This window comes from Schistocerca serialis, chromosome 11 (assembly GCF_023864345.2).
Source record: "Schistocerca serialis cubense isolate TAMUIC-IGC-003099 chromosome 11, iqSchSeri2.2, whole genome shotgun sequence".
NCBI classification, from domain to species: Eukaryota; Metazoa; Arthropoda; class Insecta; order Orthoptera; family Acrididae; genus Schistocerca; species Schistocerca serialis.
In genome coordinates, this window is record NC_064648.1 from 213,191,454 (window position 1) to 213,217,089 (window position 25,636).

A 25,636-nucleotide genomic window follows, 5' to 3' on the forward strand; every position below is an offset into this window, starting at 1 on the left:
CCTCCTCATGGAGGCCTTCAATGTACTCATTCCATATATCCACTTCCTCCTCCTTTTTTGACGGTGAAATTCCCACTGCACTCTTAATACTACCACCCTTTGCTAACAATTTCACTCAAGGTTGCTTTGACTTTCTTATGCGTTGACTCAGTCCTTCCAACAATCATTTCTTTTTCGATTTCTTCACATTTTTCAGGCAGCTATTTCGTCTTAGCTTTCCTACACATCCTGTCTATTTCATCCCTCAGTGACTAGCATTTCTGTATTCCTGAATTTCCCTGAACATTTTTGAACTTCCTTTTTTCCTAATGGGTAATAAAAGAAATACTTCAGTTATTTATTTTAATTCCCATGGTTTCTTTGCAGTTACTTTCTTTGTATCTATATTTTTCTTTCCAACTTCTATTATTGTCCTTTTCAGAGATATCCATTCCTCTTGAAGTGGACTGCCTACTGGATTATTCCTTGTTGCTGTATCCATAGCCTTGCAGATCTTCAAGAGTATCTCGTCATTCCTTAGTACTTCTGTATCTGACACATTTGCGTATCGATTCTTTCTGTCTTATCTCTTAACCTTCAACGTACTGTTTATCATTACTACATTGTGATATGAGTCTATATCTGCTCCTGCGTATGCCTTACAATCCACTATATCATTTCAGAATCTACTTCGGACCATGATGTAATCTAACTGTTGTTCCCCATATCACCCAGCCTTTTCCAATTATACATCCTCCTCTTGTGATTAAGAGTATTCGCTATTACTTGCCGAAATTTATTACAGGACTGAGTTAGTCTTTCTTCTCTCTCATTCCCTATCCCAACCCCATATTCTCCAGTAACCATTTCTTCCACGTTTTCTCCTACAACTGCATTCCAGTCTCCCACGAGTAATGGAGTTTCATCACCCTTTACGTACTGTATTACCCTTTCAATACCTTCATATACTTTTTCTGTCATCTTAAGCTTCCGACGTCGGCATGTACTATCTGAACTATCGTTGTGGGTATTGGTTTGCTGTCGATTGTGATAAGCTTAACTGTATCACTGAACTGTTCACTGTAACACACTCTCTGCTCTACCTTCCTAAAGAATCCTACTCCCGTTATACTGTTTCGTGCTACTGTTGATATTACAATAATAGAAGCCCAAAATACGACAGTCCCGCCCCACAACAGAACCCGTGGATAGAGAGAGACCTGCACCGGTGCCTGGTCACCTACACAGCCTTGTACGACGATCCCCAGTCGACGTTCGAAACCTGTACTCGCCAGTGAACACAAGCCCACTCCACTGATCCAGGTTCCGTTTCACGTGTCCCCTTAGGCAATTTCTTCGCACTCCAAGGTCCCAGATAGTTTTTTATTGTTGTTCGTAGTGGTCGCCTAGTGACCACATTCATCTAGTGGAACTGGCTACTTACTGACTGTGTCGACGAGCCTCCGAGTCGACACCAAACTGAGGGAGTACTTTTACAGACAGAGACTCCAGCAAAACACAAGCGGAACTGAGCCCACAGAGTTCTACCTCCATGATACAGAGGCACACAGGCAGTCATATGTGCCCCTGGATGGGACCAAAATTTCCTGCAGCTACTCCCTTAATTACCTTGGTGTCTCCCTCTTCCTGTCACTGTTATTTATGCAGCACTGCGCGGACCTGTGAAAGTCGTTTGGTTCTATTCTAATTCCTGCAAAAAAGCTGGGGAGCAAATGTAGACAAACAAAACAACGCTGCAATTTCTGTTGGTTATTGAGCTGTCGCATATTGTGCTAAAGCGTGGGAGAATGGCACTCACACAGTTAAGACGTAAGGAGCCATGTTGACTATTAATGACATTGCTACAACAGCTCCCACTTAGGGGTTGCATGTTCTGTCCAATTTTGTCCCTGCTAACCTCACAATCAAGGATGCCAAGGTGCTAATTCCTAAGACAGAGTGCTATAAGAATTCAGTCCAACTGAGTAAGGTAGCGTAGTATGGTCTTTCTTGTCACGAAAGACCAAGATTCAACCTCACCCAAATGGCACAGGAGAGACTTGGCAACGTCTTGAAAACGTGGTATTACAGTGGAGGTGCTGCTCGTGACTATGGCGCCCAGGAGCAGACGGTGAGCCATGTTGTGGGGGAGCGCCCACTCCGTGCCTTTGAAGGCGGTCTGCCGTGCTTGTCCAATCATAGTTCTGGCTGCATGTTTGTATGCGAATTCTTGTATTTCATCAGAAATGATCAGTTCGCCAGAATATGTTAGCAGACTCGCATACCAGCCGTAATTTACGCCAGAATTCCTGTCTGACACCTCGATTCGTCTCTAAGGGGCTGGCGACCTCTATCAATGGGAAACGTAAAAGCTGGAGAGGGGAAAGTTCAGTTTAGTTTTCACTATTCTAGTCTACAAAATACAGTCAAGTTTCTGAATATCATCTGTCACATAAGCTGACTCCATTTTATTTTGAAAGGTTGAACAACATGGAATGGAACGTGACAACGCTGCAAGCGGCTGATCTCAGGCATCATACCCTGTCCCAGTCAGCGCATGCTGTTCGACTCATCACAAGAGCCACGGTCAGCAGGATGAATTGTGAGGGGCGGCGTCGTGTTCAGTTAGTGTGGTCGGATAAACCTGGTGAGTATATTATTTGGAAGTTCGTTATTGTTAAATAAAGCGTAATGTGCTCATTTAGGTTTTCTATAAAAACTCTCGTCGAAGTTAATCAACGCATGGTGATGGAGCTGCACCACATTTGAAAATTCTGTCCTAATTAAAGTGCACAGAAATAAAAACATAAGAACTAAATAATAATCACACTGAAGAAAAGAAACAGTTGTCTAACCACAACCGATTGCATCTAACAAGAGAAGATGACCAACCTGGTCTCACATACAAAACGCTCACTTGCAAGGTGTGAGCCCCAGCTGTCTATGTCGCGCGGAGATTTGGACGATTGTACGCAGTTAAGACCTTCTCAACACATAGCTTTTCAACGCTCGTGTACCACTTGTTTCTGGCACGCTCCACTGCGTTCGCCCATTGTCGGAGCTCGAACTACTGTACGGTACGGTGAGTAAGAGGTTCGCGTTTATAGTGCCGGTGAACCGACAAGCGACAGTGTGGCAACTCCAGGAGCAGTATACAGTGACGGTCAAATTGCCACGTTTAAACGTCAAAGCTCGCGACAGTTGTGACCGGTAAGCGTCGTTATATGTGGCTATTCGACTAACTCTTACACGAGGCAAAAGAAGCTCTATGAGCGATTCTTTGTGCTACTATTTGTACCTTGCGATTTAGTTGCGGCAGTCATACAGAAGACCCGTTAAATGGAGAGAAGAATAGTTGATTGACGTTAGACTATTCTTTATGAGAGGATGGCGGTGACAATGATGACGACACCCTTTCACCACGATCATTGTCGTCAAACAACTTCATTGGCACAACGCGACGGAGACGTAAAATCACCAACTGACTGTTTAGGAAGCTTGCTTTGAAGAAGTAATATTGTCAGATTTCACCTTGCCTTTGTAACAGAGATCTGTGTGTGTGTGTGTGTGTGTGTGTGTGTGTGTGTGTGAGTGTGAGTGTGTGCGTGCGCGCGCGTGTGTTTTATAAAAAACTGCTGCAGAATATGTCCTAAAATATTGCTAAACAGTGTTGACCATATATGCGCATGGCATTGAAATACTATCTGCTCATATTGCTTACCCGTTTTTCATGTTAAATAACATGTGTTCTAGTTGAAGAACAAAGTTTCGAAACACATGGGGCAGACGTGACCGGCTCCACGCACGTCTTCCCACACTTGCGACATGAAGCGGGTCTGAGGGCTCTGGACGTCACCCCGCTGCACAGTAGGCCTACTCTGCTCAGATAGGGTTGATAGAAGAGACAGAGAAGATCCAACGGAGGGCAGCGCGCTTCGTTACAGGATCATTTGGTAATCGCGAAAGCGTTACGGAGATGATAGATAAACTCCAGTGGAAGACTCTGCAGGAGAGACGCTCAGTAGCTCGGTACGGGCTTTTGTCGAAGTTTCGAGAACATACCTTCACTGAAGAGTCGAGCAGTATATTGCTCCCTCCTACGTATATCTCGCGAAGAGATCGTGAGGATAAAATCAGAGAGATTAGAGCCCACACAGACGCATACCGACAATCCTTCTTTCCACGAACAATACGAGACTGGAATAGAAGGGAGAACCGATAGAGGTACTCAGGGTACCCTCCGCCACACACCGTCAGGTGGATTGCGGAGTATGGATGTAGATGTAGATGTAGATCAGGCAGCTGCAGTGAGGCGGAGCCAGTGGCAGGCAACCTGCACCTACAGAACTTTAAAAACTCTGCATTGAAAACGTCTAAAATTATTATCATAAGTATGGCCATATATTTTAAGAGAGGGCGGGTGTTTGGTATGTAAGGTCGAGATCTCGCAAGTGTACGTTTTTCTCCTTACAAAAGAAGGTCGAGTTAGTTATGTTTATGTGGAAGGTTACAAGTAATAAACATGAAGGCTGAGGACAGATTTCATTCGATGTCAGACAAGGAGAGATCACGCTGACACAGGAGTAGAGCACACCGCCTCTAGCCTCGACAAGGGCCTGAATTGGTCGACAAAGAGAGTCCACGAGTCTCTCCAGCTGTGTCGTGTTCAGCTGACGTCACTCAACAGGTCCCGTAGAGCCGCCAGACCGCAGGGACGTTGAGACCGCCGCTGTCCACACGCTGGTCGCAGACATTTGCTGTGAGGCTGAGACCGGATGGCTTAGCGGGCATGTCGGGATGCGGCAGGGCGGCTGAGTGTTCGGCCGTCCAGCCAGGAGCGCGTCCACGTGGCCTGTGAACACGGCTGCTGTCTTGGGAGCGTCCCCAGGGCACTCAGCATGAAGGTAGCGCACAGGTCCGGATTAAAAAATCACTATGCGATGTGATGCGATCTAGACTGCTCGCTCACTAAACTTCAGCACAGATCTCTGACACGTGACGTTTTAAGACTCCCGTTCATTGTCGTTGCGATACAAGTGACAATGCAGGAAGGTACAGTAACTTTTACGAAATTTTTAGACCTTTAATGCCATACGCTGCAGAGCGTACGGGGATCCACTACACGATGCCAACCCCAGCAGAACAGACACTAAGAGTCGCAAGAAACGACAGAGCCCGTGTCCTTAGAAATAGTGTAATGTGCGTTATAAGAAGTAGCGGAATTTGGCACATTGTGTACATTTATTTACTTCTTAATGCGTTTATTCCACCTGATAAAATTAAGGCATTCGTGCACTCTCTTATATATAACCTGACATCTCAATGGGTCAACATTACGACATGCGAAGTACACGAGCAGCTTACGGTGGTGATAATTATACTACGTCTGCTAATAACAACAACAACAACAACAATGGAGACACATAAGAACACACGTTTCTCTTGATGGGACATGCACAACTGTTGATACACATCCAAGTGATAAAATCAACTGCTGATGTAGAATTTTGCAACTGTAGCATGTTATGCTTTATATCAGAATACACATACTACAAAAATTGTAGCTCTGCATCTTTAAGTTGACATAGATGTAAAACAGTGTAACTGTTTCAAACTGTGGATGCATTACTTTTACATGTTTGTTCGCCTTTCTTTTAACAAATTACATAATGATAAAAATATCAAAACTTTACGTACTGCAATTACATAACACTATGGCTTCAGTACAAACAGTCATGATTGCACACGAGGTTTGGCCTTGGAGCGGAGTGGAAGAGAGGGGAGTCCCTTTCTCTCTTCCTCTGTCGCTCTTTGTTTTAACTCGCAACCGTCGGTAGCTGTAGAAAACTCTCGCTTCCCCACGGGAGGTAGGCTTCGAAAAGGATGGAGGAACAGGAAAGTTCCATCTGAGGTTACGTCCTGGCGAGACTCTTCTTAATACTCGTACATCTGTATTTAGGGGAAGAATTGTCCGATTATCTATGTCTAGAAGTCGAAATCTATCGTTTTGTAAATCCTGCTCTTCGATTGTGTGGCACACCTAGTGCCAGACATAAGCTCAGATGTCAGTTGAATTGCGATGAAGAGTGGATTGAAGTTTAAGAGAATGGTCTTGAAGAACAAAATGCGGAAAGGAGTGGGACACTAAAGTGCAAAGCAATCACGAACTTCATTTGAATTTCTCTTGGGCTGTAGATATTACGTTGATGAATACCACATAGGCAGTTCATTTGAACAGAAATGGACACCTATGAAAAGGGCATCGTAGGAATTGGACAAACAAAGATAGATATAAGGACCTAACGGAAAAGAAACCTTGGGAAACAGAAAAAAACACAGCAATTGATCAGCAAATCATTGGCGAAAGTGTCAACCAAGAATTATTGAAGTTGGCGTCTAGAATATACGAGAATGGCGCTATAGCATTAGATACAACCCTGAAGATATAAGCAGATACTTGCGAGGCCTACCGCACAATGAGCGTAACACCTCATGTATGGAATTTGTGGACAGGAATAATATATACAGAGGAATGGAAAAGATAATAGAGGATATGATAGATGACGATCATTTTGACTGTCAGAAGGCTAATAGCACAAGAGGGCGGCACGTCTGACATTGTAACTGATGCGGGAAGCAAAACTTGGAAAATAAAATGGACACATTCATAGGCCCTGAAAGGAAAAGCATCCGGAAATGTAAAATTCTGCAAAATGTTCGGAATATTGAGAAAAATAAGAGTAAGTTGCAAAGAAAGACGGGTGATACGTACAAGAACCAAGAGGAAACAATAAGGTTGCATGACCAAGAACAAAATACTGTCCCATCTTCCTACCAAAGCGTTTGGTATGTTCCATTCTTCACCGATTCTGCTGAGAACCTCATCATTTTTTCTTTTATGAGTCCATCTAATTTTCGACATTCTTCTCTAGTACCACATCTCAAACGCTTCGATTCTCTTCCGTCCCGGTTTTCCCACTGTCCATGTTTCACTTTCACAGAATACTGTGCTCAAAACTTAAGGGGTAGATTTTGGGAAAGTCACCCAGAACTGTGGGTCAGGGGAAACTTACTGTACGAGATGAGAAGGGAAGACTAATTGTTGAGGACTGCATCGGACGAGATTTGAAAACCTAAGGGCTTAAGACAAGGTGATATGCACGACAGAGATTACTGCTAAAACATTGATCGCAAGTTATTAAGAGTGAGAAGGTAAGCACTTTGTACATAACAGAGGTGGGATGGGGCGGTGAAAAATAGATGGGAATGACATTGAAAGATGCAGGAAACTGAAACGGAGTGAATCAAAGAGTAGTTACAGTGATAAAAAGCTGGATGGCGAGAACCAAGGACACGTTGTAGAGTTAGTTCTCACCTACGGAGTCCTGAGATACTGGTGCCTGGGGGAGGAATCCAGGTGGTGAAACAGGCGCTGGTGTCACGAATGTCACGTCGTAGACCATGCTCTGCAACAGGATATTGTGAGTTACCAGTATATACCCTCAGCCTATGGCCATTCATCCTAATTGATAATGTGATGGTAGTCATGCCTATGTAGAAGGCTAAACAGTGTTTACGCAGTAGCTGGTATATGACTTGTATCTTTTCGCAGCTGGCTCTCCCTTTGATAGAATATGTTTTGCCAGTTACAGGGCTATTATAGGAGGACACACTCTTGTTAACTCGAGATCAATGTTTTAGCAGTAACCTCTGTCTTGTATATTAACCTACCTTCCACCTTTAAGCTCCCTGGATGCGGTCCCCAACATTCCTTCTCATCTTGTACGGTAAGTCTCCTCTTACCCGCGGTTCTGGGTGACTTTCCCAAAATCTACCCCTTTTCCCCCTTTTCGTAGACCTGGCCAGTCCTTTTCCTTAACCCTTCTTCCTTCCGTTTCAACCCTTTTACCTGCAGAAGGAGCCACTGGCTCCGAAAGCTTGCCAATCACAACAGTTTCTATGTGTGTTCTGCCGCTGCTTCGTGAGTCGATTCTTTTATCTATCCTATTAAATAATTTTATCAATGATTGTTTGATTTCGTTGCTACAAAACTGACAGTTGATGTTAGTTGACTTCGTTTGGCCGTGAACATCCTCTTTGAATGTTCTTCTCTACTCTTTTATGTTCTCTTTCATTTTTCCATTATGAGTTAGTTTGTCCTTGGTTAAAATGGCTCTGAGCACTATGGGACTCAACTTCTGAGGTCGTTAGTCCCCTAGAACTTAAAACTAGTTAAACCTAACTAACCTAAGGACATCACACACATCCATGCCCGAGGCAGGATTCGAACCTGCGACCGTAGCAGTCTCGCGGTTCCAGACTGCACCGCCTAGAACCGCACGGCCACTTCAGCTGACTACTTTGTCCTCAAGGTAGCAGAATTCTTTCAGTTCGTCTTGATCCTCGTCTACAATTCTGACAAGTTGTCACTGATCTGATTTCTGCTAGACATCATTAATTTAATCTTTCTTTGGTTTAGTCTTAATTCATAGAGTCTACCCATTAGATTGTTCATTCTACTCAACATCTCCTACTGTTACCTCTGACTTCCATTGAGAACAGCAATGACATCAGCTATTCCTGTCACTGATAACCTTTCAACATGAATTTTAATTCCATTTCTGAACCCCATTTTTAATTCCGTCATTGCTTCTTCGATGTACAGATTGAATCGTAGGGGCGATTAGATGTCTTTTACCTTTCTTAACCTAATCTGTTTGTTATCGGTCTTCCTACTTTATGCTCTTGTTTGATGTACAAATTGCACGTAACCCTTCTTTCCCTAGAGGTTACACCCATTTTCCTTAGAGTTTCGGAAATCCTGCAACATTTTAAATTATCGTACGATTTTTATCTAACTACAAATCCTACGGACATGCCTAGATTTTCCTTAAGCCTCGCTTTAATCATCAATCGCCAACTGAGAAGTCCTTCGCTGATGCCTTTATCTTTCCTAAAACCAAATTGATCGTCATCTAGCACTTTCTCAATCTTCTTTTTCCTCTTATATACATATTCTTGTGAGCAACTTGAGTGTGAGAGCTCTTTAGGTAATTGTGTGGATGTCCTCGCACTTATGTGTCCTTGAACATACAGAACTATGTGAATGATATTTTCAAGAGATACTGATTGTTTATCTGGAGAACCAGTTCGAATAATAATTTGGCTTTCAAATTTCTGAACAATTTTCGAAATTCCTAAGAACTGTTCCATGTGCCTTCCACATGATTTGATCGCGAGTCTTCCTGACCGCTGTTTGTTTCTGTGGGCTGGAGAGGTAGGCAGGCACCTCGACGGCCGCTGCTTCCCGTGACGTGTCACGAGGCCACCTGAGGACAGAGCAGCGTCGACCTGACCGCCACAGGCAAAAGCGACTCCCGCCGCTGAACACCACAGAACGCCCTGCACTATGCTGCTTGTGGTGTGGTGTCAGTGGTAGCCACAGATCTCAACCCAGGTTACACTCTGTTGTCTCCACCCCAACCCGTGGCTATACATTCTGCAGTCGTTGCCCTACAGCCAGATGCCAGTGTAATGTGTCGGTACGATGCTCTCTTAAGTCCCTCATGCCGATGATTCGTTTTTTTCTTACAAAGTCATTAAGATGCACGTTCTTTGGACTTTCTCTTTTGCGATTTGCGCTGAGTAATTCCAATAGCATTAGGAACAGAACAAACATCGTGTACACACATCATTCTCCATCTTTAGCAATGTCTTTTCTGTTCTGAAAATAGGCTCGCATAAGAACGAAATGCCAAAAATCTGGCACGGGCATAAAAATAATGCAGTATTTTTCTTAAAGACGTTGTGTCTGCCATTAACTGTAACATTATTTGTTTTCACGACTACATTTTCGATCCTGTGCCCTTTATACAAGTATACAGCAATAACCGAAAGGTGAAGTGCAGATGGCATGTATAGAACGCCACTATCATCCCATACATGAGGCAGTTATATTACAAAAAATGCTAAAAACAGCACATCACTTGCATCGGGCCACTGGAGGTGTCAAAATTTACAAATCTTCTGACGTGTGTATATCTCACTGTTGTCTCTGTATGTTGAGTCTCCTAATTCCGAGTGTACATCAACTTTAGATGAGCGTAAGGATCATAGCAATGGCATCAGGTAAATTTATTGTTACTGATGTTAACATCACTAACATGAATCCCCTCTAACCACTGTTCATGATGTTTATACGACAACTGAGGCGGTTGGTGGGGAACATATTCACAAGTCGTTTCTTCTTTGCCCTTAGCAGTGATTGTACATGCCACAGTAAACGTTTTATACCAGAGTATCTTAATATCGTGTTTACATTTGTTAACAAAATTTGGCATTCTGTTTACGATACAAGCATTTGGCATAAAGAAAAAAGATAAGACATTTCTTTATTGTGATAGTGCGTAATAGTACATATGGTATCCATCGTCAAAGGCTTACATTAGCTTGGCTGCTCATAAAAACATGGCAGTAATAATCATATATATATATATATATATATATATATATATATATATATATATATATATATATATAATTTTACATGTGTATTTTTTGTACCACATTAACATCACAAAGGTATAAATCGCATTCACAACAACTTTCGTAGATGAATTGATCCGGTGGACAAATAAAAAGAAAAAGGAGCACAAAAAAAGAGATAAAACATGTGATGGGATACATGTCACACATTACAGAACATTATGTGTATCATCATGTAATTGTAAAATGTACTGTTAATATGTAAGGTACTGTACCAGTACAAATGTAGTCATACATTCCCATGCTCCTTAGAAAGTTTAGGCCGAGAATGGCTTTTTCAGCTACACTTGCAAAACACCTTATTCAATTTTTTACTGAATTAATAAAATATATTACTTATGTTAAAATAAATACATCCTAAATATAAAAACGTTTATGAGTGGACATAATTCTTCCTCATTTCCATACATATCATACAACTCACGGGAAACACAGTAAAGACTACTCATATTATAAAACCAGCATAGACACGATTCTGTGCAAATCGTTACGTCCAATGCTTGTCAGTAAGTCAAAGTCAAATAGCCAAACTATACATTCTCATTTATGTTACTTTCTATTATTAGCACGTAAAACTGACTGGAATTTATCTCGAGGTCTCTTATTTCTTAAATCTGTCTTATTGTTGGGCAAGCTGTGTGGGTGATTTTTGAAATAGTTCTACATTTCCACTTCTTCAGGTATTTTGATACTTCTACCAATAGGTTAATTTTTATTACCGGATCTACGTTAGGTGATGGTACTCCTCTCTCTTTGCTTGATGTGCTCTTTAAATTTGTCGCTGGAATATGAGCTTTGTAACGTCCGGTCAAGGTGTCCGTGCTGTAACTCATACGATTACTGACATTGTATATTGATCTAGTTTCAAAAGGTAAATGCTACCTGCATACGCTTTGTGGGGGCAGAAAGTGAAAGCTGTGCTTGCTACAGAAGTCTGATCCACTGGCTTGTTCACCAGTCCGACGTCTCCCGTCTTGTGCAGATCTGCAGGCACAGGCGGCTGTTTTCCGGGAACGCCTCTCCAGCTACTGGCGGGACTTGGCGCAGCTGCTCTCACACGGTGCGGCGCACTTGCCACAGCTGTTGGTTCCCCTCGCATTCGAACGTATGGTAAGTGGAGTTTTTCCCTCCTCTTATAAACTGTATTATACGTACAGGCGGTGAGAAAATGACACACACCACCTGGTCAGTTCTTGGAGAGTGTTTCCGAGTTTACCTTCTTCACACTCTAGCTATCTTTGGCTCTCCAGTTCTAATACTAACCATCTGGAAAAATTCTGAACCAACCTCTACTTCTGTGAGCCTTTTGGGGCCATGATACAGGGAGGCTAAGCTCGGAATGGTTAGAGATCGAAGAAAATCGTCTGTATCTTTCTTTTCTCGTATGCGCTAGCTACTTCTCTTACAGATTCAGATAACTTTGCACCCAATCCTGCTTTACAAGCTGAAGCATGTTAGCTTCATATTTAGCGGAGAGTGATCTAGAGTCTCAGTGTGGCATTTCAAGTCTCCATCGGCATCTTCTCTTCCTAAGAATCTCTACTCCATATGGAAGGCCTATAAAATTACTTATGCTCAACATGGAGGTTCGTCAACTTCAAATCTCGTAATGAAGCTGTATACATACCACATAATTCATACATTTCGACGCAACTGTTCAACGACTTCCCACCTTAACATTGACGTGACCATTTCCCACGACTCCATGGCCAGACGATAGCGCAGCTGACACTTGTGGCTCGACGCCATTGGTGGCCCCCTGTGCTCACCACTGCCGGCCAGCACTGTCCGTGTGACACGGCAATGCCCCAGCCGCCGCAGCCACAGAGGACGCGCGTCAATAACGAAAACCTGCAGCTGGGGTCCACCAGTTAGCGCGTGTTACGTCTGCGAGTGGCTTTGCTAAAGGCACTGTGCTACTACAGTCACAAGCGGAATATCTGGTGAATGCGTCAAGGCCCATGAAAATCTGTGCCAGACTAACGTGAAACCGGATGCTGCTTTCTGAGAGCATTCATCTTAGTCGTTAGCCTTTCTGCACGTGTCTCCTGGCCTAACTCGAACCATTATCGAGTCTGAATTCTCTGTCTGTGATTTATGAACACTACCACCAGTGATTTTCCCACTACCGAGGATAAAAGCTATGTGAACACATACACTGGACTCGCATTTCGCGAGGACGACGGTTCAATCCCGTGTCCGGCCTTTCTGATTTAGGGCACGGCCGACTTCCTTCCCCATCTTTCCCTAATCCGATGAGGCCGATGACCTCGCTGTCTGGTTTCCTTCCCCAAACAACCCAACCTTAACACATAGAATGGCCACTGCACATTATGACTGTTTGGATTCTGAAAGTAGTATACATGGAAAGCAAAAGGACGCAGTATGATCTGTGTCTTTGTGTAACTTTTGGTGGCGTATGTAGCAACGTGCCAGTCCCTAAAGTATCGTGTGAGCCTCAATTTCGATCGTTTGAGAAGAGAATTAGGCGATACCTGTTTTAGTGAACTGAAAAGGTTCTGAGTAGATTAAATCCTTTTCCTACAAATATTACGGATGTTTGCTGGATGGTAATTTCAAAGATTGATAGTTGCGGGTTCCGCATTTAAGGATGGTTTCTGCCGACATCGTGTCATGTCCTGTCATTGCATCTTGTTTTCGTTACCATCATCTATGCATTTCACTGCAGGAAAGGCAATTTACCTGATACGTATCCAATATTTTGTAGGGTTAGTACCTCACAGCTTGCGAGAATGTTTAAAGGACTTCTTCTTTATTACATTTGCGGTGCAGATACGCTTCGTTGATCATACACTGCACCTGCTTAGGAAAAGTGTAATTGCGAAAAGTTATTCCGTGAAACCAATGTTGTACAGATAGTTTCGATTTAAAGACACACTTTGCTTTCTGAATGAAACTTGAGTCTTCCGACAGCTGCAGCAGTCTCGAGGTATTCGTATTCGAGATAATTCCTCTCGTGGTTCTTCACTACAGCCCTGCAGAGTAGTACGGCAGGGCGTGCTGTGGCCCAGGTAAGGACGCAGCTCACGATTTTGACCCTGTGCCCCTGGTAACTGGGCTCTCACATAATACTGTGCACAAATATGTATGTATGTATGGTCAGAATAGTTCAAATGTCTCTGAGCACTATGGGACTTAACTTCTGAGGTCATCAGTCCCCTAGAACTTAGAACTACTTAAACCTAACTAACCTAAGGACATGACACACATCCATGCCAGAGGCAGGATTCGAACCTGCGACCGTAGCAGTCGCGCGGTTCCAGACTGAAGCGTTTCGAACCGCTCGGCCACACCGGCCGGCATACATTAGGTCTAGATGGCAGAAAGCGCAGTGGCGCCATAGCAAGGACGACGGATTCAACGTTTTGGAAGGTGACGACACAAAAGTGTGCACCACCTTCCAATTCAATGCTCCTGCACAACGAGGGAAATTCTGCATTTTATTTTTCGTTTTCTATACTGCTTATCGACGTACCGGTAAGAGTCGACTGCAGCCACGTGTCACCACTACAGTGATTCTGGGTTTGACCGTACGCTGCACCCCCTACTGTGTGGACTCGGCCCGTGTCCCCCGCTGGCCTCCCTCGCCCTGTGTTGCTGTGACGCCCACAGCCGGGCTGGCGGAAGCGCGAAGCGGCTCAGACCGCAAACGGGATGTTAGCTGCCCACTGATCGATACCCGCACGCTGTCACAGCGAGGACGTGACGCACGTCTCACACACACACACACACACACACACACACACACACGTAAACGCGTGCAGTATTCCTGGCGCACATCTGCAAAGCTCTACTTACGCAAATACGAATTGGAGGCGATAAATCGCGATCCCGTCTAGAACCGGTCGGCCATGTATGTATGTATGTAAATTTAAAAAATATTGTATTCGAAAAGGATTTATTTTTCTCTGGCTCCTGCCATCAATATAAAACTGATAAAGGAGGTATTTCATTCAAAAAATATGAAAAAGAAGAACAACTGTATTGTGAAAACAACTGAAAGCTTTTTAATTTCCATTTTTTCTCGTATTTGTTATATACGTAACAGTTTTGTTATTTCGTAATTGATTCATTACAATATACACATTCTTTTGTGAATAAGGTAATTTTTTAATTTCCAATGTCTATTAAACACTTATTAGTAACTCATAGAGAGAGAGCGAGAGAGAGAGAGAGAGAGAGAAAGAGAGAGAGAGAGAGAGAGAGAGAAGTTTTCAGTGTGTACATACAGGGTGTTTCAAAAATGACCGGTATATTTGAAACGGTAATAAAAACTAAACGAGCAGCGATAGAAATACACCGTTTGTTGCAATATGCTTGGGACAACAGTACATTTTCAGGCGGACAAACTTTCGAAATTACAGTAGTTACAATTTTCAACAACAGATGGCGCTGCAAGTGATGTGAAAGATATAGAAGACAACGCAGTCTGTGGGTGCGCCATTCTGTACGTCGTCTTTCTGCTGTAAGCGTGTGCTGTTCACAACGTGCAAGTGTGCTGTAGACAACACGGTTTATTCCTTAGAACAGAGGATTTTTCTGGTGTTGGAATTCCACCGCCTAGAACACAGTGTTGTTGCAACAAGACGAAGTTTTCAACGGAGGTTTAATGTAACCAAAGGACCGAAAAGCGATACAATAAAGGATCTGTTTGAAAAATTTCAACGGACTGGGAACGTGACGGATGAACGTGCTGGAAAGGTAGGGCGACCGCGTACGGCAACCACAGAGGGCAACCCGCAGCTAGTGCAGCAGGTGATCCGACAGCGGCCTCGGGTTTCCGTTCGCCGTGTTGCAGCTGCGGTCCAAATGACGCCAACGTCCACGTATCGTCTCGTGCGCCAGAGTTTACACCTCTATCCCTACAAAATTCAAACGCGGCAACCCCTCAGCGCCGCTACCATTGCTGCACGAGAGACATTCGCTAACGATATAGTGCACAGGATTGATGACGGCGATATGCATGTGGGCAGCATTTGGTTTACTGACGAAGCTTATTTTTACCTGGACGGCTTCGTCAATAAACAGAACTGGCGCATATGGGGAACCGAAAAGCCCCATGTTGCAGTCCCATCGTCCCTGCATCCTCAAAAAGTACTGGTCTGGGCCGCCATTTCTTCCAAAGGAATCATTGGCCCATTTTTCAGATCTGAAACGAGTACTGCATCACGCTGTCTGGACATTCTTCGTGAAATTGTGGCGGTACAAACTGCCTTAGACGACACTGCGAACACCTCGTGGTTTATGCAAGATGGTGCCCGGCCACATCGCACGGCCGACGTCTTTAATTTCCTGGATGAATATTTCGATGATCGTGTGATTGCTTTGGGCTATCCGAAACATACAGGAGGCGGCGTGGATTGGCCTCCCTATTCGCCAGACATGAACCCCTGTGACTTCTTTCTGTGGGGACACTTGAAAGACCAGGTGTACCGCCAGAATCCAGAAACAATTGAACAGCTGAAGCAGTACATCTCATCTGCATGTGAAGCCATTCCACCAGACACGTTGTCAAAAGTTTCGGGTAATTTCATTCAGAGACTACGCCATATTATTGCTACGCATGGTGGATATGTAGAAAATATCGTACTATAGAGTTTCCCAGACCGCAGCGCCATCTGTTGTTGAAAATTGTAACTACTGTAATTTCGAAAGTTTGTCTGCCTGAAAATGTACTGTTGTCCCAAGCATATTGCAACAAATGGTGTATTTCTATCGCTGCTCGTTTAGTTTTTATTGCCGTTTCAAATATACTGGTCATTTTTGAAACACCCTGTACTTAGAACAGCAACAGCAATAGCAGCTCAAAAACAATACACACACACACACACACACACACACACACACACACACACACGCACGCACGCACGCACCATAAACATATTGTACATGTTCCACACGGAATATATACTCTGTCTCTGTCTCTCTCTCTCTCTCTCTCTCTCTCTCTCTCTCACACACACGCACACACACACAAACACACACATGGACTGTGTGGAATGAAACATTCATAATCTGAAACATGCAGTCAGAACTGTGACAAACAGTTCATCAAACTATTCCACGCACACCCAGTCAAGTGGAACACCTTTTTATCTTTTTACTAACAAATAAACCCACCCAGACACATCAGTAAATAGTCTGGGTGCAGCAGATTTCCACACCTATGCCCCCCGATGAACCACTTGTGATCGTGATAGGACACCCCTGCTTCCAGCTGGAATTGCAGTATATACCTCAGTATATAACCTCAATCGAAATGTCTCCTGATAAGCATTTGTGGCGCAGCGCCAATGCCCTAGAGGAGGCACCTGTTGAAGTCCCTGAACGTGAAAGTCTTCCAGGCTGTGCAAATCACCGTGTCATGCAGACTTGTGGGATAGTCCAGCTCTACCTCTAGGACATATCCCTCAACAGCATCATCAGCAGCCACATATTTGATCTCTTTCCTCAGTCTGGTGATTTCCGCTTTGGACATCCATGAGAGCCCTTGAAAAGGGAGACTTTGTTGCATGGTTTGCCTTTAGAGACAGTTTACATCCAGGTAAAGGATGAAACTGAAATCGTCAGACAACCTGTACTCCCCCTCGATTATTTGCAAGTTATTTGCCTTGGCATACCTGCGCACACATTGGCAAAGTCACTCGTGGACCGCATGTTCCAGGAAGACATGCATCTCAACGTTGGTCAAGAATTCGCTGCTGGCTTGTGTCTTTCTTAACATGGCATCCCACGAAATCTCAGCCATATGCTACAGAACTTCTCGAAGATGTTGCCGGTCAGATGTACATTCGTGTTCATCATTTTACATGTTCTGATAAATCAGAGATGCCGAAGTCCTGCTGTTCATTCACCAAGTGCCCGTTCTTTCCATTCATTATGGAAATGCCTCTTAGTTTACTAGAGAGTCCAGATATTCGTATGGAAAGACCGCTTCTCCGTCACAAGTTGAAACTCTACATCATCGAGATAAGTGGCTCCCTTTGCTAAGAACATCTCCAGGACGCGTTGGTTCAGCAAATTTCTAAAGAGACGTGAGCATGAAGCGTTGTGAATCCAGGAAGTGGTGTGATCCTCTTTGAAGCGGCATATATTTGTGAACGGTGTCAGCAATGACACAGATCTTATCATCCTACCCAGACTCGTCAAAGTGCTAAACTACAAAGTGGGCATCGTGCTCACTGAAATTGTGGAAAAGATGGCTGTGTGCTGTGGCAGTTGGTACTTAAAGTTACATGGGTTGTCAGCTGCACTCTGGGACTTCCCCGTTACGTGGCCACAGTCTCTACAGGGAGCTTCCTCACCTCTGTCCAGTCACAGTCCCCAGGTATAACGATCAGCTGCCTGCTTGCACAGTGCATCATTCTCCTTCACGTTGGTCATGAGGACGTTTTCACTATACATGTTATAAACATCCCGTACAAGACTTTCAAGCTCAGTGAACAGCCATTCGCCCTATTCCCTTGACATAAGATTTTAATTTTAGTGCACAGAACTTGATGGCTAGCCACATATCGTATGCATCATTTTGTGGCAGTAATATGGGAGGCAGAGGCACCACGTTCACACTGTACCACAGGAGCTAGGAGGCGCTCTAAATCGACGTAAACGACGAAGGGACAGAAGTGTTGGTGAGAGGCATTCTTAAACTTCGAGAACCGTTTATCCTTGATAAGCATTTCCACACCTATTGTTTCCTGGCTCTAGCAGTCAATCAACTGTCTTTCAAGATACATGCTCTTGGTAAACGAGACATCCACAGCAAAAATGTCTTGCACCTTTTCTGTTTTCATTTCAGAGGAACGTAGGTGGGACATGCATTTTATCCAAACGTTGTGTTGCTTATCGTCTTCAGAGATTAGCAGCACGTCTACACTTTTTGGTTGTTTCTCGGTTAATATGGACAAGAAGAGGGGACCACCTAATTTACGGTCGACTTCTTTGTCGATGTGACACAGCGTGTTAATGTTTGTCTTATTCTTATGGCTCTCCTACATTCGGCCATAAACGAGAAATTAGAACGTCAGTGGACATCTGGTGTTTGTTGTGTATCTGTATGCCCTGTATTTTTAGGGTAATTTCTATCGCTAGCGAGCAGAAACCATGGAAATCAATTTAAATTCCTCTCATCATGATTCTGGGCATTAGGACATGCTTTTTGTTAGCGGTATATACTTTTGAAGAGAGATGCAACTGGACCCCACAATAAGTTGATCAAAATCTTATGAACATAAATCAAGGCAGGGTATACAGCTGAGTGTCTTACAGGACTCCCTTTCCTGCACCTCAGAAAAGTGACTCAGTATGACCGCTCTGGTACCGACTCACCCCATGACGTCACGACAGCTCTCCCCCTAACTTGGACAATGCTCTTCCCCTCAACGACACGTCGAACTCCTAATAACTCTGCACACGAGAAGGAGAAAGAGACGCAGTTGATAAGTATCTAAGGAAGGAGAAATAAAAATCCGTATTCGTATAATAATAATAATAAATTCTGAGTACTTACAAGTAAAACTGTTGTTGTGTTCATTACTGGAATACACTTCCAGCAACTCATCATCAGTGGGCATGTTTGTCATTAAGGGCATATCCCACATGGGTACTACAGGAGGTGTATGACGTCGGCAGGTGAATGTGTCTGAGAGGATATGAGCAAACCCAAACGAAAACACAGGTGCTAAAGAACTAGTAGCTGGTAGTTGTGTCACAACACCGATATTCGCATTGAGCACATCTACAAACAAGAGCATCTCAAAAATAACAACAAAAAATTTAATGCTGTAGAATAAGCGATATCTGCCTCTGAACAATCGAAGTCGTCCCCCAGAGATCGTCATCATCATTATCAGCTGCTGGGTTCAGATCCCACAGCGAGTAACGCCAGGTCGTACCTAGAAAAGAAGGAGTAGAACCAATAAGAATCGCTTACACTACTGGCCATTAAAATTGCTACGCCAAGAAGAAATGCAGATGATAAACGCGTAATCATTGGACAAATATATTATTCTAGAACTGATATGTGATTACATTTTCACGCAATTTGGGTGCATAGATCCTGAGAAATGAGTACCCAGAACAACCACCTCTGGCCGTAATAACGGCCTTGATACGTCTTCGCATTGAGTCAAACCGAGCTTAGATGCGGTAGCAGGTACAGCTGCCCATGCAGCTTCATACACGATACCACACTCATTAAGAGTAGTGACTGGCGTATTGTGACGAGCCAGTTGCTCGGCCACCATTGACCTGACGTTTTCAATTGGCGAGAGATCTGGAGAATGTGCTGGCCAGGGCAGCAGTCGAACATTTCTGTATCCAGAAAGGCCCGTACAGGACCTGCAACATGCGCTCGTGCATTATCCTGCTGAAATGTAGGATTTCGCAGGGACCGAATGAAGGCTAGAGCCACGGGTCGTAAGACATCTGAAATGCAACGTCCACTGTTCAAAGTGCCGTCAATGCGAACAAGAGGTGACCGAGACGTGTAACCAATGGCACCCCACACCATCACGCCGGGTGATACGCCAGTGTGGCGATGACGAATACAGGCTTCGAATGTACGTTCACCGTGACGTCGCCAAACACGGATGCGACCATCATGATGCTGTAAACAGAACCTGGATTCATCCGAAAAAAATTAAGTTTTGCCATTCGTGCACCCAGGTTCGTCATTGAGTACACCATCGCAGGCGCTGCTGTCTGTGATGCAGCGTTAAGGGTAACCGCAGTCACGGTCTCCGAGCTGATAGTCCATGCTGCTGCAAACGTCGTAGAACTGTTCGTGCAGATGATTGTTCTCTTGAAAATGTCACCATCTGTTGACTCAGGGATCGAGACGTGGCTGCACGATCCGTTAGAGCCATGCAGGTAAGATTCTTGTCATCTCGACTGCTAGTCATATTAGGCCGTTGGGATCCAGCACGGCGTTCCGTATTACCCTCCTGAACCCACCGATTCCATATTCTGCTAACAGTCATTGGATCTCGACCTATGTCGTGATACGATAAAGCAGAATCGCGATAGGCAACAATCAGACCTTTATCAAAGTCGGAAATATGATGGTACGCATTTCTCCTCCTTACACGAGGCATCACAACAACGTTTCACCAGGCAACGCCGGTCAACTGTTTGTGTATGAGAAGTCGGTTGGAAACTTTCCTCGTGTCGGCACGTAGTAGGTGTCGCCACTGGCGCCAACATTGTGTGAATGCTCTGAAAAGGTAATCATTTGCATATCACAGCATCCTCTTCCTGTCGGTTAAATTTCGCGTCTGTAGCGCGCCATCTTCGTGGTGTAGCTATTTTAATGGCCAGTAGTGTATAAACAAAAACACTATAGAAAATACGTATACTTGCTTTCATCCTCAGCCAAGGTGACCACGATGAATGACATCACAGCGTCGTCGGTAAACAGTGACAGCAGTGCGGTGTCATCATTGTTGTCCAACGTGCGTGGCCATGACTGCAGTCACCATCGTCGTCACGCATATCGCACGAGCGCTTGACTCCGATATCAGGGCTGGCTGGCAGTCGGAGAGAGAGCAAGACTCGGGTCGCCCTCCGCAGGGCTGTTTACAAACCCCTTCGGCCACGCAGCGTGCGCTGATCAGCAATTCAAGTCGCAATCCATCACGCTTCTTCTCTCGCCACTAACATTACTTACACATAGCGCATTGCGACAGTGCCCAGCGTGTTGGTACACATTTGAACATGCCTCTCTCAACTTGCTACTACTCTCACTACTTACCAAGCGGGGACGCAAGGCAGCACAAACGGGTTTATTTCTCGTAAGAAGAAGAACTTCCACATATTAAACGAGTGGGATTGTGCTGTGACAGAAACGCACGAAATGGAATATGCTGGTTGCAAGTAGCTGCTGATCGGCTACTTTTGAGCGACACATTGCAGAAACTTGGGAAATCATCTCGACAGTTCTCCAAAAAGAGTGTAGATGTCACCTGGTAAATAAACACAGCTGACAAAAGAACTGCAAAAAATGAGCTCGGGAGTATCTAAACAAGTACAAAATTTTTATTAAGAAAGTAATATTTGCACATATCTGCAACACAAGTACATCCATTTTCATCTCCAGCATCGTACACTTGCTTAAGGTGTCGGACTGACATACAGTTGAATGATTCCAAATTCAGGATGGCAGTGTTCTTGAAAATATCCCACATTCTGGCCACCACCTCACGACCTTTGACGTGCATGACGCTCTCTCTGTGATCACAGTTTCGGAGTGACGTCAACATATCCTCACAGGTCATTCCTGTATCGTGGCGGCTACTGCGATAGTGGAATCGAGTCAATCACGCTACTGTCTTCCAAGACATGTCACACTTCGTTGTTCTGAGCAGCTGGGCAGAAGTGACAACTGTGTAGAAACTTGTCGAAACACAGACTGAGTCGACGCGTGTGACAACAGCTACATCTTCAATCATCTGTAAACATGAAGCGGCCGCACTCGTCGTGGAGGCCTCGCCCGTGAGCAACAATGTTGTACCAGGAGGCGGGCAGCTTGGACCCTGGCAAGCAGGTCTTCAGCTGTATCTACAGGTGTTTCGTACACCTACATCTTGACATAACCTCAGAGAATGCAGTCGAGGGTTGTAAGATCCAGCGATCCCATGGCCATCAGAGAAGACCCCCCTATCCTGTACTACAATGAGCGTGAGTATTCTTGAGTGTGCTTGCAAACATTAACATTAAAGTGGAATGATCTTGGATAATGCCCTAAAATACCTTGACTGAGAATCTTTGCTGTTGGCCTCCGATATGGGTGGCGTGGGTGTTGTCCTCATTCTAGATCTGCCTGTTTGGCTTTTGAAAACAACATCGCGGATGAATGAGGCCTCATCCACAAACAATACAAACTGTATGAAGTTGGACAGTACAGCGCAGTGAACGATACTGGATTGACACAAGCAGACATAGGGCTCAAAGTCCGTTCGTCGCAGTGCTTGCACATTTCATCTGTGATTACTCATTGTGCACTGTACACAGCAACACACCTCACCATGAACACGACACAAGCTATCTGATGCAATGGACAGCTGACAGCAGGGGCAGTGGTGTGCTTGCGGCACAGGTTAATGCGCCACTGCGGTGCTTGAGTGCTACGAGCCGAGTTGTGCACAGTAGGTCCGTTTGGTGGTCAGGTGTCTACACTGTTTATCAGCTGCTACTGTTCCAGTGCACAACGGACACCCGAGATCTTTCCCAGAGTGTGAAGAACATCAGGCATCATTGCAATACATGCATTCAGACTGACAGTCGTTGCTTTGAAGAATTACTATGAGCTACATTGTTGTTCGGTGGTGTATGCTGTGTATGTCCTTAACACAATAAATATGCACTTTCGAGTATTGGTTCCCTATCTCAATTTAATTTATTGTGCAATCACTGTCACCTGTTTCAGTGTGACCCAAAAGGATTGGAGACTCCACGTACAGAGAACAAGAGCAGTTCTGTCCCACTTCCCTCAGACACTCCTGACAGCACCCATGTCTGTGGTGAGCACTCACCTTCCAGAACAATATACTGGGTGATGCTAGGGTAGATAGAAGAAAGGAAAACAGAATGGGCAAGTGCGAGAGGGACTCACGCACTAAGGGTTCTGTACAAACTCCCCATCCAGGGAATCGAGATTCCCAGTGATTTTTGCCTGTTATCGACACTCTGTAACTTTACTGGCAAGATACTGCTCCCAGCAATACCAAGATCGGTCCAGAAATTCTACGTTATTTCGTCAGCCCAGCCCAAACAAACATGAACAAGCAAGCAGAGGACTTTAGTTTACATATGTAGGGAGAGAAGATTTAATAACACATTTCTGTTTACGTACTAAATCATGAATACAACATACATTTTATGTTCGGATGCAGTAATGTTCGTATGTTATACTTTCAACAGGTGATGAATACAATGTATGTCCAAATCGAAAACGACATTTTTATGTGATATAATTACAAGTTAACAAGTTTCAGATTTTTTGCTTTACTTGTACCGGAAAACTTAGTTGTTGCCAAATCTCACGATTCCAAGTTTCGATGAGTGAGTTTTCGATTATCAAAACACGAGACATAAACGGCCGTCCGAATCTGTTGACTGGAGTCAGTTATAAGCTTACAATTTTTACGCCGCAAAGGATCCTTATACCTTTGTATGTGATATAATTTGAACATGATACCCAGAACTGATCCAGAGAAAAAGATTCCCAACAGATGGACAGACAAATAGACAAACTGATAAAAAATAATACGAAAAGTATTTTCTAGAGTTATATAGTTACCAATTATGGATTTTAAGATTTTTTTCCTTTATTTGCACTGTGAAATCTGGCTTCTTCCTAAATGTCATGATTCTAAATCAACTGGGGGCACCTTATAGATTTTTGTGAATGATTTTTCAAGTATGAAAATATGTAATTTAAATGGCCATATCTTTATTGCAGTGACTTAGAAGCCTACAATTTGTACAACGCCAAAGGAACATAGACGTTAATACGTGACACAAATGTGAACTTCGTACCCGAAAATGGTCCAGAAAAAATGATCTTAACACTCGGACAGTCAATACATTCCTTCAAATCTGCAATATTCGAGACGTGTTCAGATACAGACGACATCGTGTTAGATGACGAGCTACAAACGCAAATTTTCGGCAAAAGCGATCAGCCAGACGACAGACAAACGCTACAACATTTTGAGTCAAACTGACATTTCGTGTGTGCACAATTAACTCAGACAATGTTTCAGATATGGAGCGGCTGATGTCTATCGTTGCGTTTGTAGAAGGTCATAAAATGTGTTCAGGTTTCTCACAGCGTTGCTAACGAGTGGGATTTTGACGTATTTGTCAACAGTGTGGCCATTCTATTTTCGAAAATCGTTCAAAAGTTTGAATAGAATCTCCTCAGAGTTCCAGCCACGCCATGTGGCTTTACACGTAGGAACTCGACGCTGCTGGCAGCTCCAGAACATTTCAGTTGGATACATCGTCAAGGGAGTATACATTCATACATTCAGACGTCTGTAATGTCAAATACCAAGAAATATCTGCACCTCTCTTATCGGATGTCACAGTTTGAGAAATGTATTTATTTAACAAAACCCCGCTAGGCATCTGCTGTGCATTAATGTTTTTATGCCTGTACAAAACTGAATGTACTACAGTCATGCGCTGGCAGTAATTTCAGTGTCATGTAATAGTGCTACACGTAACTGTATACTAAGACAGGCTGCTGCTTGTGGATGTTACGAAAGTAATTTGAACTATTTTCTGTGTGTCTCAGGGTAACCACGCAAGTGATCAGCAACTCCACGGTTGGATTAAGGACATGGAACGTGTGAAAGACATGCTGCGCACGCAATTAACCGGATGGGTACAGGACTTGCAATTCTCCAGCAAACAGGTGGAGCACTACGAGGTGGAAGAAGACAAGGACGGGCCAGGGAACTTGACAATCAGGTATAAGCCAGTGTACACTCAAATGTCTGTCGTACTCACTATGGTTTATTGGAGTTTATCTCACTTTTATCCATTAAAGTATTCATTAAAGTTATAGAAAACAGAGGGATCATTTAATTCAAAATGCAGTAAAGAACTAGCATTAATAGACAGTAGTGAAGGACATGGTTACAGAAACTCGTGATTTACGCAGTTTTTTGACTCCGCTTAGCCTTCGATTTTTTGATTCGTATTGTGTCTTAAAATGTGCCACGTATTACGTAACAGACCAGCGGAGAAAACTGACACAAAAAACGATGCTACTGCATTTACTAGAGAAAGCATTGATGGTTACAGACACTTCCGAAGTTTTCATAATTTGTGCAAACAATGATGTGGAACCTGACACGAAAAGTGAGCGTGTTCTCGTCTTATTCGGGACAAAAAAAAAAAACACTTCGGGAGAAATTACGGTAATACCGTCTAGTTGCGACTCTAGTCCAGATACTGGCATCCAGTCGGTGAGGGAAAGAGGCCTCAAGTCATGTTAATCTCAATAGATGGGGGAAAAATCCAAGCAGCGATGAGGGCAGGAAGCGGATAGCCATCGTTCTTCGTAACTGTATACTAAGACAGG

At 43.9% G+C, this 25,636-nt stretch overlaps 1 protein-coding gene across 1 annotated transcript in view; it reads left to right on the plus strand.

Moving 5' to 3' along the window:
• The window catches only part of LOC126426668 (uncharacterized), a 399,176-nt gene that overhangs the window by 26,931 nt on the left and 346,609 nt on the right, over positions 1 to 25,636 (plus strand). The window contains exons 3-5 of the mRNA XM_050088552.1: positions 2,460 to 2,626; positions 11,507 to 11,634; positions 24,845 to 25,020. Coding sequence (XP_049944509.1) covers positions 2,460 to 2,626; positions 11,507 to 11,634; positions 24,845 to 25,020 — 471 coding nt within the window. The remainder of the gene's footprint in view (positions 1 to 2,459; positions 2,627 to 11,506; positions 11,635 to 24,844; positions 25,021 to 25,636) is intronic.